The sequence below is a fragment of the Amphiura filiformis genome, chromosome 1, assembly GCF_039555335.1.
Source record: "Amphiura filiformis chromosome 1, Afil_fr2py, whole genome shotgun sequence".
NCBI classification, from domain to species: Eukaryota; Metazoa; Echinodermata; class Ophiuroidea; order Amphilepidida; family Amphiuridae; genus Amphiura; species Amphiura filiformis.
In genome coordinates this window covers 22,410,763-22,426,524 of record NC_092628.1, presented here as the reverse complement: position 1 = coordinate 22,426,524, position 15,762 = coordinate 22,410,763, and the positions used below count along the sequence as shown (strand labels likewise).

Sequence of the window (15,762 nt, the reverse complement as noted above, 5' to 3'; positions counted from 1 at the left end):
TACTTTTGTTGAAAGAATCAGTTTTGTTTAACTTACTACTGGTCATGAAATTCAAACTGATTCTGGCTATGATGTCTCTGAATGGGCTATTCCAATTGAAATCCATACACCCCCATGTTGAACCCATGACCCTAACCTTCCACAAAGGGAGTGTAAATTCAAATGGGGTTACCTGAGTGGGTGACTCAATTTGAAATCTACACCCTATGTTTGGAAGACTACAGTCATATGTTCCATAGGAGGTGTATGGATTTCAACTGGAATTGGCCAATATACTCAAAAGAGTATCCCTGAATGACATTTTGAGACAAAAAAAAACCCTGAAAGATTATACAATAGTTACTACTAAAACTGAAATAGCACTGAAAAGGAGTTCATTTGGTATTCAGGTAACTGTTCAAACACACTAAAAATGGGCTGACACATGTGGAAAATGAGTGGCCTTTTATTAATCCACACAGGAATGGTGCCAATAACACCGAAATATATTGGACCATGCTAAACTTTGATCAGCTGGTAATCGGCAGGAATTGTTAGGCTTTTATCACTACGCCGAAAAGTAGACCCACGTTTAAAGAGATTTAGTTGACCTGGTCTACACAGTGTGTGTTAAATAAAATAGACAAAGCATAGGACTTCAATTAATAATTGATGTTTCTGGCGAGATGTCAAAAGGCAATTCTCAAAATATAATATATTGATATATTAATCCGCAATGTTTTAAGGCCCGCCAATTACGAGCTGATGAAACTATTAATGTTCATATGGAAATTAATCCCAGGGACCATTGCTCATTACAAGCAGAAAATAATGAACTGAAAAATACCCAGAATAACACTGCAGATGTCATTTCAGTCAGTGTTACCTCGGTTTCAGTGTGATATTCAGTCTCAAAGAGGAGAGCTTGCACTCATTTTAATTGTTTAAATTACACCTTTGTATTTGTAACAATTCTTATATGACCCACTACATACTTTGGACCATCATTCCAAAGGACAGCCCTCTTACAGCTCCTGAGATGAATAACTGCATAATGAATAAATGTGACCATTCACCACAAAGGGGTCGCAATGTCAAAAGACCAGTTTTAGTATATGATAGCCTAATGTTTGTATTAGGTAATAATTATAGTAACTCTATTTTTTTAAATGCCTCCTTTGGCCCCCATGGACCAGATCATGTCACATTATTATGGTATATTGATTTAAATTTCAATGAGCTCTAGAAAAGAAAGAATTTTTTTAGCTATTTATTACATTTTTACTACCTTCCTAACAAGCAATATGTCATATTGGAAAACTTATTTTAATGAAAATTATTTTGCCTGTCTAATATCTCAAAAAGTGGACACGCTGCAGCTTTCAGCCCTTTTGTGGTGCATGGTCACACATTATATTAATTTTGAAGACAACAATGAAACGAAAGAAGTTCAAAACTTTTTTTGAACACATCTAAAAATCAATTTTTCAGTGCTGCAAACCACTTCTCTTTCACATTCATGTCACATTTATCTGCAGTATGGCAGCCATGCTTATTCCAATGCTTGTTCATCCAGATTTGTCGTCCATGCTACCAGATCATCAACCTCCTTCTCCCACGGCTCACCGACCTCACTTTGTGCGCTAGATGGTGGTGGAGCTAGATACAATTGAAAACATAAAAATATGATAGAGTTAATTTTTTGTTCAGTTTAACAGCTGAAAAATGGAAAACGGCCATTGTAACAATGTTAAAACACACAAACACATAGCAATGTCAGAACTAGATCACACCAACTTGTTGTTAATTCCCATCACACTAATGTATACAATGGCACAGACTGATCATAGACTATAACTTAATTGGGACAAGTTGGAATAGTGTTGTTTGAAAGCAACCAGTGGCATCTGCAGGTTTTCAAAAGTGTGTGGGGGACACAGGTCTTGATTCCACCGACTGATCACAAATTTTCAAATAGCTTATTCCCTAATTTCCCCCGATTGACCGTATTTCCCCCAACTGACTGACAAAAATAAGGGCACTGGCCTCCCTGCCCCCCCCCCCCTTGCGCACACCACTGAAAGCAACCATCTTAAGACTTTTAGAGGTCTATGTGGCAGCTACATCATCATCATCAATAACTCCATTTTGCCTCATTCTGTAATTTAATATTATATTGTTTCAGGCATTGCATTCTGCAGCTTTTATTTCAGTTGTTTTCAGGTATTCACCAACTTTGTATCAGCACTGCTTATGAAAAATGACAACCACATTGTTTTTGACTTTCCTCCGTTTTTTTTTGTTATGGCAGTTACAGGTAATGTGAATTTGATGTCATTTATCAATGTGCTACCAATCAGTGTGCTTTAATGACATCAGATTTATGTCACATGTACAAAAGCAGCATACACATAAAATCACATCATTTGACTACCGTAAAAACTTGATAGTTAGCATAATGTGCTTACTATTAATTGAGCGCCTTTGAAAACATGAAATTGTACCAAAGTCCAGTGCCTTACCAACTGAGCTAATGGGGTTGAGACACACATTTGCAGGTTTACTTGTTCATATATACTATGTGTATCAATGATTTGCTCAATTAAACCCTTTACACTTTTGTGGATGGGGTTCTTCATGTTTGCATGTTTTAAAAGCGCTCGATAGTAAGCACGTATCCCGGGGCACATACGCTAACTATCAAGTTTTTACGGTATTCCAGTTGAAATAAAATTAATACACTTTCTATGGAAGGCATGACCTTAATCTTCAACACAGGGAGTGTGAATTTTAAATGGGGTTGTAACCTGAATTTGAAATCAACACTCCTTGTGTGAGAGATTAAGGCCATGCCTTCCATAGGGGATGTATGGATTTCAACTAGAAGTAGCCCATTCCTAATTAAGGTTTAAGCGACTGGCCTCAATTAATTTTTTATTGGCTGCATTCTCACTTATTCCAATTACAACAATGAAGCAGAAAATAACAACCTAAATTTATTTTGTTAACAAAGAAATACTTACCTGATCTCCTAGGTAGATATATTTTTCTCATCTTGTTAATTTGGTCCAGTTTCTTGTCTTGAATTTCTTGTTCTGTTGGTTTGTGTGCAAAGTTGCCATACATCAAGGAGTTATGCCTGCATTATGAAATTTGAAAAAAAAAAATCAGAAATAATTATTAGACATGCAATGCATTGCACACCTGATGCAATTGTACAATTTACTTTTCCTTCACATATGGAGAGGGATCTCAATAGGATTTTTTGTTCTCATCTGCATGGACATCTTCATTTGATTTAAGTTATCATATTTTAACACTTGATCAGGATATCAAAAATAATTATGTGAATCTACATTGTATTAGAGAGATGTTTCAATTGCAGCTAAAGAAAGTTTACCAGAAAAAAAAGCAGTTACAATAAAGTCTCACAAAAAAGAGCATTTCAAAATCAAATGAACTTTTCACACTGTTGGCATCATTAATATACCACCAGTGATGCAGCACTTGAAAAGGGGAGATTTTCACTTCAAAAAATATGAATGCCTTGTTCAATTTGAGCAAATGAGGTGTCATTGTAAACCTTGACTTTACCTGCAAATTCCACCCCCCACCACTTTGGCATGCTGCATCACATACACATATCATATCTGGATATAGTTTAGGTAACTCTGGCGGTGCTTTAGCATTCCAAACCTCCTTGACTGATTACCTAATTGCCAAATGCAGGAATACAAATTGGTACCACCATACAAGCATAAAAGCGCCCGTCTTCAAAATACAAAAGCCTTTATTAGACTGTACGTCAAAAAGGATGGCATCAATCAGTCCTTCAATCCACGTACCATTGCTGAATGGAACTATATACCATAACCATCGATCAACATAGTAAGTCAAGAAATATTTTAGACCCAAGTAACAGCATATCTAAGAGAGACCTCAGCAAAAAACAACTTACAAATCCTTGTGCACACCCACTGCCTTTTAATTGCGGGTGACCATATTTGAGGAGTTGCAGAGTATTTCTTCAAAGTCAATCATGCCAAAGGTAAAGTGATATTCCCAAATATTACTTTTTGACATGAAGCAGCAGTGTCGAATAACTAGTCCAGGGCTCAAAATACTTTTTCCAAAGGCTATTTTGAACAGAATTTATGAAAAGTATCCCTCGTGTGTACTTCCTGTCATTGACAAATATTTATTTGTATTTTAAGCCCTGTAACTGGGACTGTTTGTACTTACTCCTCTAATTGCTTCTTCATATGTAACTGCAATTCTTCCAGTGGTAGACCAAAATGGGCTGATTGAAGATTGGGATTATCTTTAATGGCTTCAAGCACTGGAACAAAAAGAGGGTAAAAAACTAACAATATAAATTACATTACCATGTTTTCAAGCTTTTTCAGAATCATGCCTCCTTCTGCCTTTATACATGTGACTGTATACCACAAAATGGGCTACAATGTTGCCATTTTCACATTCAAATTCTCCTCAAAATAAGCTTTACAATGATATATCGCATGTCCATGTTCCTTTTTTTTTGAGAAGTTAATTAACTCAAAACAAGTTCTGCCAACATTACAGCCCATTTATGGTGGATGCACATATTAGCTATCTAACTATTTCACCACTTTGACAGTAGGCATAATTACATAAGGAAGGATATTCTGACAACATAATAATGATGACATTGGATGGATTTTTTTGAACAATACACACATTTATTGGTCTTTCTATGAGTTTTAACAATATTGCGCTCAACTTTGTCTTGCCCAACATTTAATAAACTCATAGCTCGATCATTAAATCCAAGGATTTCTTAATTTTTATTTACTTATTTTCTGTTTATCCTGGATGATGACTGAATTGCTTATAGGCCATTAAAAATATGAGGGAATAAAAGTGCGATGATGTAAGATTCTTAGTCCAAACACACTAAAAGTGTTACACATAATAGTATAACATGAAAATTCTTAATCTCACTTTAAACTGTTTGTATATTTTAATGCTCTGCGTGCTAGCCATGCGCTTCAATGGAAAAAGTTCAAGTTTTGAAATATGTGACATGATCAAGGGGAATGAGTCACATGTCGGCCCTGGTCGAAAATGAGTTTTACACATGTTTCTATAGAGGACATTTAGAGCTTTCAGAAACTGAAAACCCCATGTTGATACTGACTTTTCTTTGTGAAGTTATGTCAATTTATCAATCGCTGAAAACAATATAAAACAAAAGAATTTTAACACTTTCTTTGCCAATATCTCAAAATCAATATTAGCGACATCCGACTCATTTCCCTTGATCGTGTCACATATTTTCTCAAAATATCAAGAGCTATCATAAGAACTACTGAATCAATACTAGGCTTGTTTGTACTCATTTTAATGCATTTTCCATGCTGATTACAAATATGGTCATGAAAATTTACATTTCTGAAATTTTTGAATTTTTAAATTTTTTTTAAACTTGTCGTCTGCAGAGAAGTTAAAATGAAGAGAGTTAAAATCAAATTCCAATAAATCACTTACATGGGTTTTTCATATCACTCTTTGCTTTGGAAGTTGCTATACCTGTCCATGTTGTAAGGTAGTCATCAAAAGATACTCTTGCTAATTTACTACCACTAGCTGGTTTGACCTGCACAGTAGCACTGGTATCCCCTGAAGGTACCACTGATTCACCATTAGCAGATCTGGGACCGGATTTTGGATTTGTGATGCTCTCACCAGCTGTGTTAAAATAAAGTATATACATGCAACATATTGAATTCTCAGGTCATCAACAAATTGCCTATGTGGTACTTAATGCAGCTCGCAATTAGGTACAACCCACAATATCTTTTAATTTATATCGGGTCATGGAATAAGAATTTCCATCAATTTCTTATTTCTCGACCCTGGGGCTAAGAGTACAATAATGTACAATTGATTTGCTGGGAGTGGCCTTTCTTTCCCTTGCTCTTTTAATTCATTCTGTTTCTTTTTAGTTTTCTTTTCATACAGACCAACACGCTTATATAAGCTTTTAAGCTTGGCTTGAGCCTTTTCCTTGAGCCTGGTCCCATCAGGACCCAGGTGTGTGTCCACCCGGACCGACTGATTAAAGAAACAAACACAATGCAGTTGGATGCAAAGTGTGCTTTTTGTGAAGTTGGGACTTGAATAAAAGCATAGTTAATGTAGGTCTACCCCGAGGTCTACCTTGCATAGTAGCACACTACTCCCTGGCGGAAGCTTGAAATTGGGAGATCTATGAAATATGACCTTTAAAAAATTTACCAGGTGCAGCCCATTGAGGGTTCAAAGAGCAAGTCATCATTTTTTTTTTTCTAATTTTTCAAAAAAACTTTTTTCACATTGTCACAGTGATGAATTTTTGAACATTTTGTATCAACTTTTATATTTTGACTCAAAATTGTTCCCAGTCTCACTGAATGACCCCCTTTTTTGGTAAGATTTTCCCCAGACTCACAGAGAGACCCCCTTCTTTTTGGCCTTTTCACTGAAAGGCCTCCCTTTTTCGGTGTCTAGGCTCTCACCAAAAGACCCCTAGTTTTGAACTGCTATCTGCACATCACATCACTTCTAAAGTGCCCCCAGGACAATAGGTACTGCATGGAATCAAACTCACTCTGCAGCAATGAGAATTGAGGGCATAAATCACAACACAAACATGTCCTCCTCTGTTCAAACAAACTTTACAACCACCTGCATATTATGTAGCTTGTAAATCTGACAGCTCCCCATATTACATATAAGTGGAGGGAGGCACACAAGATAATAATACACCATGCTCACTTACCATGTACTTTCAAACTTGCTCTAACACATTCCATAACCATCTGTCTATATGTATCTGGTGAATCTCGTAATAATGCTGCAGCTTCTGAATTCACAGCATTATCTACCACAGGAGAGGAAAGTAGATTCTAGAAGAAGAAACAATTAACTATTTATTATCTTTGGTTGTAACTGACACACCTGTAACACAAAGAGATGAGTATGCACATCGGGCTATTCCAGTTGAAATCCATACACCCCCTATGGGAGACATGACCTTAATCTTCAACACAGGGAGTATATGAATTTCAAATGGGGTTACCTGAATGACTCCATTTGAAATCTACACCCCCCTGTGCACACCGTCATCGTCCCTATATCTTCGTGTCAAAAATTGCCGTGATAGTACGATGAATCCTCACGTTTTTCAACAGCTACGCATGGTGATTTTGTTCGAGATAGGCCGAGCGACTCAGGCTATGCATACAATTTGAGATTTTGGGAGCCTGCCACACTGTTTCTATTCTATGTTTTTACGATTTTCGCATGATCAGTATATGGCTGGCCGTAACCGCCTGGCGTGGAGCTGCTACGCGTAGCTTACTTTTTCGCATGGAGCTAAATTGACCAATCATGTTAGATCTTTTCATTCTGGCGGAGCCAGTGGATGTATCCTCGTTCCAGAGAGAAAACTCTTGCCAAAATTAATGTTTACTATGGGGATTTTAAATGAATCAATTGTAAATAAACCACGACCAGTTGTACAGGATCAATACCATTGTTTGATTAGTGTATAGTCAATGTTACCTTGCATGCATGTGTCATGTGTGTGGCGTGTTTGTTTGTCTACTGTGTCAGGCCAGGATCACTGACACCCACGGTACTGATACTGTCATACTATCACGGTGATCATATTGTTGAATGTTGTTGACTTTAAAATAATCATGATGCAGTCATGTCTACAGTAGAATTCACCACGACCTTTGAAGGACTTAGACCCCATTAAAAGCTATTAAACCAAGATAACACTCAATGAAAACAGCTCAACTATGTTACATCAGATCTTCTCTGGTTAAATACACACTTCACTTGTGTCTGTTTTACCTGTGCAATGAGCAATGAGCTGGTATTATAGTTTCAGTTGGGTGAACGATTATAAAGCGAATGCAAGGTAACAATACTATGGGCTTTTGTTTACGAAATGAGACAATAGTCTGCTTATTGTTAACCAGCGTTCTTGAAAATGAGAAGCTTAATGACTTAACACGGATTAGAAATAATTTCTTCATATTTTTTGGTGTTATCTGTCGTTTACATATCCTTCCTAAAACACAAAAGTACCAATATTTCCAAACACCTAAATTAGCTAAAATTTAGGACATGTTACAAAACTATATTTTCTAGAATTTCAGAGAATACTTTAAATATTGGCGGTTATTTTTTTTACACAGTGGCGTCAACTAGGCAATGGCCTATACTTCTAACATACACTATTTGTAGAGGTCTTGAGCGCACTGAGTATTGTGTATAGGAAAAGCGGACAGTAACTACAGTATGTATGGCCTACTACTAGTATATAAAGTAAATCCGAACTGGTTTGCAGTTTGCTGAAGGTCTAATTCCGCAGGCCACACCGCTCAAGTTATACAAATTAGCTCCCGGCGATACACTGCAGATCGCAGAACTGTGTGCATGGTTTACCACCACTCTGCCTAGCTATATAGTTATGTACAATACTGTATGAGTTTCTTATGAGTGTATGTCCATCTTAATAATAAGTCGGTTCGTACTTTTCATAAACTACGTTTTGAATCATAACTTTCGTGACCGAGGATATCTTGCAACACGTGGCGCTTCGTCTGGCAAATTCTTAATGAATAAATTCGCTTCACGTAATGAGTAAGTCGTACTTGATTGGTCAGTTTTATCTCCGAGTAATGAAAAACTCTAACGTGATTGGTTAATTTGGCTCCACGGAGCAAAAAGTCAGCTACGCGTAGCAGCTCCACGTTGTGGCGGTTGCGGCCTACCATATCAGTATCCCATATGATATTTCTATTGCAAGAAAATTTTATTTGTTGTTCAGGTAAATCACAGGTTTTATCTTAAATACACTAACTGGAAATTAAATACACTAATTAGTGAGGACCGGTATTTTGCTGTGGATATGTTTAACTGCAATTTTGCGGTAAAAAATTTGAAATCCTGGGTAAAAATTGTGATCATATTCAACTCTTTGAGAAAATAATTAGATAAAGGAATGCATGTAAAATCCAGCTGCAATACAATGTACATTATTGACACACTATCACTCTCTTTATCTACGTCAATAATAGAATATCGATTTCAATCGAATTGAATACATTGATCAGTTTTGAGTTTGTAGTTGACTACTAAGCGACCTAAGTGATCGATTGCTAGCAGGCCTGTACGCAGGATTTCTTTTGGGGGTGCTGATTTTGAAAAAGTGGACTTTTTTCCAAGGGGGGGGGGGGCGATTTTGTGAAAAATGGACTTTTCCCCCAAATTTGGACCTTTTGACCAAAAAAAAACGTAAAAAACCTGATTTTTTTTGGCTCGCTACGCTCGCAAATTCTTAAATTTTGGGACTTTTTGTATACTTTTGCAAATTTGGGGAGGTGCGGTCGCACCCCCTGCGTACGGGCCTGATTGCTAGCCAATCAGATAGAACTCCTTTTCTTGCGTTCGGTGAAATACCACATATACATTTATATTTATCGTATAGGACGTCGACACTGTGCTGTGTGGAAGATTGAGGTAATGTCTTCCATAGGGTGTGTATAGATTTCAGCTAGTATAGCCCATTTCCAGCAGTTGTTTGCAATAAATCTACAGATACGATTTGCCACAATGGTTTGCTACCCAAAATAGCAATGAAGAGCAAAGGATCAACAAACTCATTTTTGCTGGCATATGACTGAAGGAGGGTACCCCCATCATATCTTAATTCATTCAACAAAAGCTCTATACCGTGCAAACAAAAACTGTGGGCACTTTTAAAATTTTAAAGCTATTTATAGTTCTTGCAACAGTTGAGTTGAAGATTGCCCACAGACACCATTTTTATTAATACATATATCAATACACGGTGTTATGAGTCTTATTTTTCCGCCTTATATAAGCAGAAAAAACTTTACATGGTCTAATAAAGATGGCTGACTATGTTTGCTCTTGCGTTTGATGACCTATGCCCTGACTTCTGCATGATATGGGGCTATTCCAGTTAAAATTCATACACCCCCTATGGAAGATACAGCTTTAATCTTGGATGTGTAGATTTCAAACAGAGTCGCCCATTCAGGTAACCCTATTTGAAATTCACTCATAGTGTGGAAGATTAATAAGGTCATGTCTTATGTAGGGGGTGGATGGATTTCAACCGGAGTGAGCTGTGAATCTAATCCCAAATAACCCAGAGGTCTCACCTACACAAGTGAGGTCACAACTAAGTGAACCCGGATAGCCATAATTTGAATTTGCAAGTGATTGCAAGTAAAATTTGAAGAAAAAAAGATCAACATACTGCAATCTATATATTCACCAAAATGAAATCAATTGCAGGTCATTGCTGGCTAGGTTTGAATGAACCATATATTCCATGAAACCAACTTACCTGAAGGGCTAGTAAAATGGACTCTATGCTATAGGACTCTTTCCATACATGAAAATCATCTAAAAGTGCTAAGCATGGACGGCCTGTGTTCATATCAACTGGAAAAACAAAACAAAACAAAATGGGTAATTAATATGCTTACATGTTCTTATAACCTCATCCCCTGGCCAAGGCTCCAACGGAAGACTAGCACTTGATGGCACAACCACAGCCCTTTCAGTGTATAATATATAATAGTATATTTTTAAAATTTTTAGAATGAGTTTTAAATTTAATATATGTTTCCTTCATTTATGGGGAGGCCATGGTAGATGGTGTTTAAACTACTATCATATGCTACTCTATCCTTTGTCACAATCATTTGCTATTTGCTATACCTGTAAAAATTATCATTCAATTCTGTTTAAAATTTCTACAATGCTTGACAATGTCAATGTCAAATGAATGTTCACATAATGATGTCACCCACTCCTATACTCCTAATCCTATAAATATTTAATTACACACCTTACATATACATATACACACACACCCGCACCCCCGTTTGTAAATACCTGCAACCGAGGACCGAATTCTGCACACACCCACTTTTAATCAACACACCATGGACCTGACACACACACCAGATCACTTACTATCCAACTGTGGCCAATCCTTAACCCCCTAAAGGTGGCCCCGTTTTGAATGCATTTTTACGTTATTTTTATAGTCATAGATCACAGGGGGATGGGGGGGTAAGGGGAGATAAATCCCCCCAATATTTTGCCAGGGGGGAAGGGTCCATACAATCATCCCCCAATGTTGACGCCTGTAGGTGGTGGGTTTTTGACCAAATTAACCACATATTTGGCCATTTTAGCCCCCAAAGTGCAAATTTTTGCACGCTTCGCGCCCATTTGTACCATAACCAAATTCTTTCACCAAAAGGTGCTGGATGCACTATACTTCAAGAAATTGTTTCCAACCCCATCCCCCCAATGTCAAAAAGAAATCTATGCCACTGGTTATTTTGTGATGTCCTCGTTATATCCATGCAATCGAGGATGTCCACAGTCGCTGGTTGGTGCATCCTTGTTTGTGATTTGTGTATCCATATGTAGGTCCTCGGTTTCAGGTATTTACAAATGCACACCCACACTTACTATTAGGATGAAATGGTATTGTATGGAAGTTAACCTCTGGTGGCACTTCATGGTACCCCTCTGAGAATGTCAATGTTATTGTAAATATTCCACCTGTGTAACAAAATATCAAAGATTAAACTGGTTTCAGGGAATTAGTATACTATTCATAAAACACCTGTTGGTAATTTCCTGTGTGTGTGGGAAGGCTGACCAAGAGGCCATCAGCGTTTTTCAAGCATGACTCATGACAATAGTGTTTGTATACATGATTCGTACCCACAAGCTCCTCATTCACTTGCTTGATATGATTGACCTCTATAGATTGACTGACTGCTTGTATTGCTCTATACCTAATTCACCTGTTGTTCATGCCCTGAAACTTTAAACAGAGTTTACTTAGTACACACAAGATGGCCACTGTGATGTCACACACGCGGTTTCTATCATGGTTAAATATGAAAATTTAAAAGCCATGTTATTGCTGTTTGTCAGCTTATAAACACCAGCAAAATAAAAAAAACCTTTCCTACCTTCCCAGATGGTTTCTTTGAGTCCTTCGATGGTCCCAAACCATTCCAGCATGTTGTCCAGTCTAAGTGGTCGAGCTTTAATTCCCTGTAGCAAAGAAGTAAGTACATATAGTTTATGAGGTTAATTAAAATTATTCGATAAGGCTTTCATTGAATGGGAATAGACACTAATGATGAGTTCCATTGCTTGTAAGTTTGATTACAAGTGTAGTGAAAACCCATTTTTTAATAAGTCAGCTAGATCAAGTATTTGTTCAAGTTTGTTTTCTCATCCACTACTAATTAAAATGAGTATCAATATCAAATTATCATGTTCCAGTCACAAAAACATCCTAATAAAAGCTTTTCATTAAATTGTAACTAGTAGTACGTATACCGTTACTCCTAGGTCATTACTGTACATTAAATTGTCTTAACCACTGGTACATTTACATTGCACAATGTTGTACATAGCTCTATCAAGAGAAAACCTCTACTTTGGCCAAAGAGGTTTACACTAGTGAGTCACTCATATTTACATGTCGCTCATGGGGGTCAAAATAGGGCGCCTCTGGCTTATGTCAACGTGTATATGTGTGACAAACTTAGAAGTGTGTGCTTGGTTGAATTCTATGCGAAATACATTGTCAGGATATCCCATGCAGAAATTTTTATGTCAAATATATATCAAAAGTATATCAAAAATATGTTAAATGGCATGTTGATACAAATTTGATATATCAAAACTATATCAAATAGATTTTGACATATATTTGATTGTATCAAATATGTGTCAAAAAAATTGAAGTATGTCAAAACTATGTCAAATTTAACTTAGATTCTCAAATGAAAAGTATGAGGGTCAAATTTGTGTCAAAATTGTGTCAAATCTGTGTCAAATTTGACTTAAAATTTTTTTTTGTATGTCAAATTTGTGTCAAAATTTACTTAGTCATTTTCCTGATAATTTCAGTGTGTCAAAATTATGTCAAATCCAACTCAGAAAAATTTTTTGTATGTCAAATTGGTGTCAAATTTTACTTAGTCATTTTCATGATAATTTCATTGTGTCAAATTTGTGTCAAATTTTACTTAGCCATTTTGTTGATAATTTCATTGTGTCAAAATTGTGTCAAATCCAACTTATACATTTTACTGACCAAATGCATGTACATTGTAAAATGAAACATTGTTTTATCTGTTTTTAGCATCATTGAATTTTTAGAATCAAACATGATCAGTAGAGAATATGAATTTAATGACCGCTTAGATAATTCACTGTTTATCATGGTTTATTGAAACTACATATCAAGATATAAGATCAAGATCTGACATGATATAAGGCTTGTATAATATTAAAAAAAAAAAAAAAAAAAGGTGTTGTTCAACAATGTTTTAATATAAAATAATTCACTGACGTTTCGTACAAAACGTCAGTGAATTATTTTATATTAAAACATCGTTGAACAACACCTTTTTGTTCAGTTTCTTTTCACTTTTTACCATGCGATGCGCGTGGGACTCTTAATGTTTTTTTGTATAAATTAAATTATGTGACCCAGTGTGTGCCCAATGCTTCTGGTGTGTCCAGGCCGGGGGGCACTCAACTTTAGAAGTGATAGTATGTGCCTGTCAATAGGCCCCTCTTTTGAAGTTGACTATACCCGATGACTCCTTTTTTCAAAAAGTCATACCCCTCTTTTTAGGTGCGGCTACCCAATGTCCCCTTTTTTAGTTGCGACTACCCAATGACCCCCTTTTTCTAGAATGGTATCACTAAAATGCCACAACATAATGCAGCAACTTTCAAATTCTCTTATTTCAGCAAATTTGTATTGAAATTTGGAATATTTTGAACAAGAAACAGGATTTTGCTCCATTTTTGAGGCAGCCAGATCAAAGTAATTACGATTTTTGGTCATTGCAATTTTGTCCCAGTATTTCGAGCCAGATGGAGCAAACTTGTTCCCCTTCTTCCTGTCCCGGTCAGTATGCTTCTGGTGTGTGTCCAGGCCGGGGGGCACTCAACTTTAGAAGTGACAGTATTATGTGCCTGTCAATAGGCCCCTCTTTTGAAGTCTACTATACCCGATGACCCCTTTTTTGAAAAAAGTCATACCCGATGACCCTCTTTTGACTACCCAATGACCCCCTTTTTCTAGAATGGTATCACCAAAATGCCACAAAATAATGCAGCAACTTTCAAATTCTCTTATTTCAGCAAATTTGTATTGAAATTTGGAAAATTTTGAACAAGAAATAGAATTTTGCTCAATTTTTTCAACATTTTCTACCCAATAACCCCTTATTTGATATCTATACCCAATGACCCCTGCCCCCGGTATTTTGTACCGATAGGCCCCTACTTCGTGATGCCAGTAGGCACATACCTTCACTTATAAAGTTTCCCCCCCGTCAGGCAGGGACCGTGTACTAGGGACCAGCTCCAGGAAGTCTCATGAATTAAGTTGCTTTGAGGCATTGATCATCGGAAGAGCTGGCCGGGCCTACTCATTATGATTTACATAATTTTTAAGGATGGAATTACTAGTTTATAGCTATAAGGGAGTGTTCATTAATACTTTGGTAGGGGGCTGGTCTAACTCAAAATTTTCACTCGAAAACTTTTTGACCCCCCCCTCGATGGACCGCTAAACTTTTTGACCCCCTCTTTTGACAGACAAAACTTTTTGACCCCCCCCATTATCGTATAACAAACATTATACTTAATAATGTTGTTTCCAGTGGTGTGGTATCTGGGTCACATGTCATTAAGGGAGGCAACTGTTTGAAACGTTCCCGGTGGGACAATTGCGCATGAAATACAAGCACAAGGAAATTTTCATTTTAATTATACTTATAATTTAGATTTGTCCCAAATCAGGGTGTTTATCTGATTTTACAGGGATAAATGAAATAGAGGATTTATTTGGAGGTTCATAGGCACATCAGCATATAATTTGGATCCGTGGCTATTATGATAGTACAAATGCGCATGAACCGCGCAAAAAAATTGGCCATATTGAAGCTTGAATGGTCAAATATTGTTAAAATTGGAACTAATTTATGCAAAAAGTTGAAATGGTCAAATATGAGATTAATTTGGTCACATAAATGTACACAGGTACCGGTATCAGTTTTGGCCCCCAAAGACCGGGGCACCTGGGCCTGTGCCCGCTCTGCCCTGTGGTAAATCTAACCATGGGCCTATGTGTACAAAATATTTTTGCAATGAGAAATAGTAAACTATTTATTTGCAATATTTTCTTGATTTAGTTGTATTTTGATCAGATTAGTACATAATCATGTTTGTAGCCTATACTTTGAAGAGATATAAAATTCTATGATAAAAATTGCCAGTATTTCTTAGACCATCCCAGATGTTGCATGTTGCTGATCATCTTTAATGTTATATTATTAATTAATAGATATGTGTACTCTAAGTGCCATCATTGTTTCAAACAAAAGCACTGAAAACCAAAACTTGCCCATGTTAAAAGTGATATAGAGGGTCTCAATGCTGCGTGAAGCGCTTAAAAATTTTGGGTTTTAAAGGGAAAACTTTCTTGACCCCCCTTTCCTACCACCTAAAACTTTTTGGTCCCCCCCTCTTTAAGGTCCACAACTTTTTGGCCCCCTCCCTTTTTACCAGCCCCCCACCAAAGTATTTGTGAACACTCCCTAAGCGCGAGATGAAAAACGGATCATTCCTAAGAGCCGTCTTGCTGAGTGATGT

At 36.8% G+C, this 15,762-nt stretch overlaps 1 protein-coding gene across 1 annotated transcript in view; it reads right to left on the bottom strand.

Annotated features, from left to right (window-relative positions):
• LOC140170346 (ubiquitin-conjugating enzyme E2 U-like) overlaps positions 1-15,762 on the bottom strand; it is a 30,225-nt gene continuing 14,463 nt past the window's right edge. The window contains exons 3-10 of the mRNA XM_072193746.1: positions 12,048-12,132; positions 11,536-11,628; positions 10,394-10,491; positions 6,782-6,908; positions 5,509-5,709; positions 4,222-4,318; positions 3,003-3,118; positions 1-1,638 (exon numbers count right to left, since the gene is read on the bottom strand). Of these exons, the coding sequence (XP_072049847.1) occupies positions 1,532-1,638; positions 3,003-3,118; positions 4,222-4,318; positions 5,509-5,709; positions 6,782-6,908; positions 10,394-10,491; positions 11,536-11,628; positions 12,048-12,132 (924 nt within the window). The 3' untranslated portion in view covers positions 1-1,531. The remainder of the gene's footprint in view (positions 1,639-3,002; positions 3,119-4,221; positions 4,319-5,508; positions 5,710-6,781; positions 6,909-10,393; positions 10,492-11,535; positions 11,629-12,047; positions 12,133-15,762) is intronic.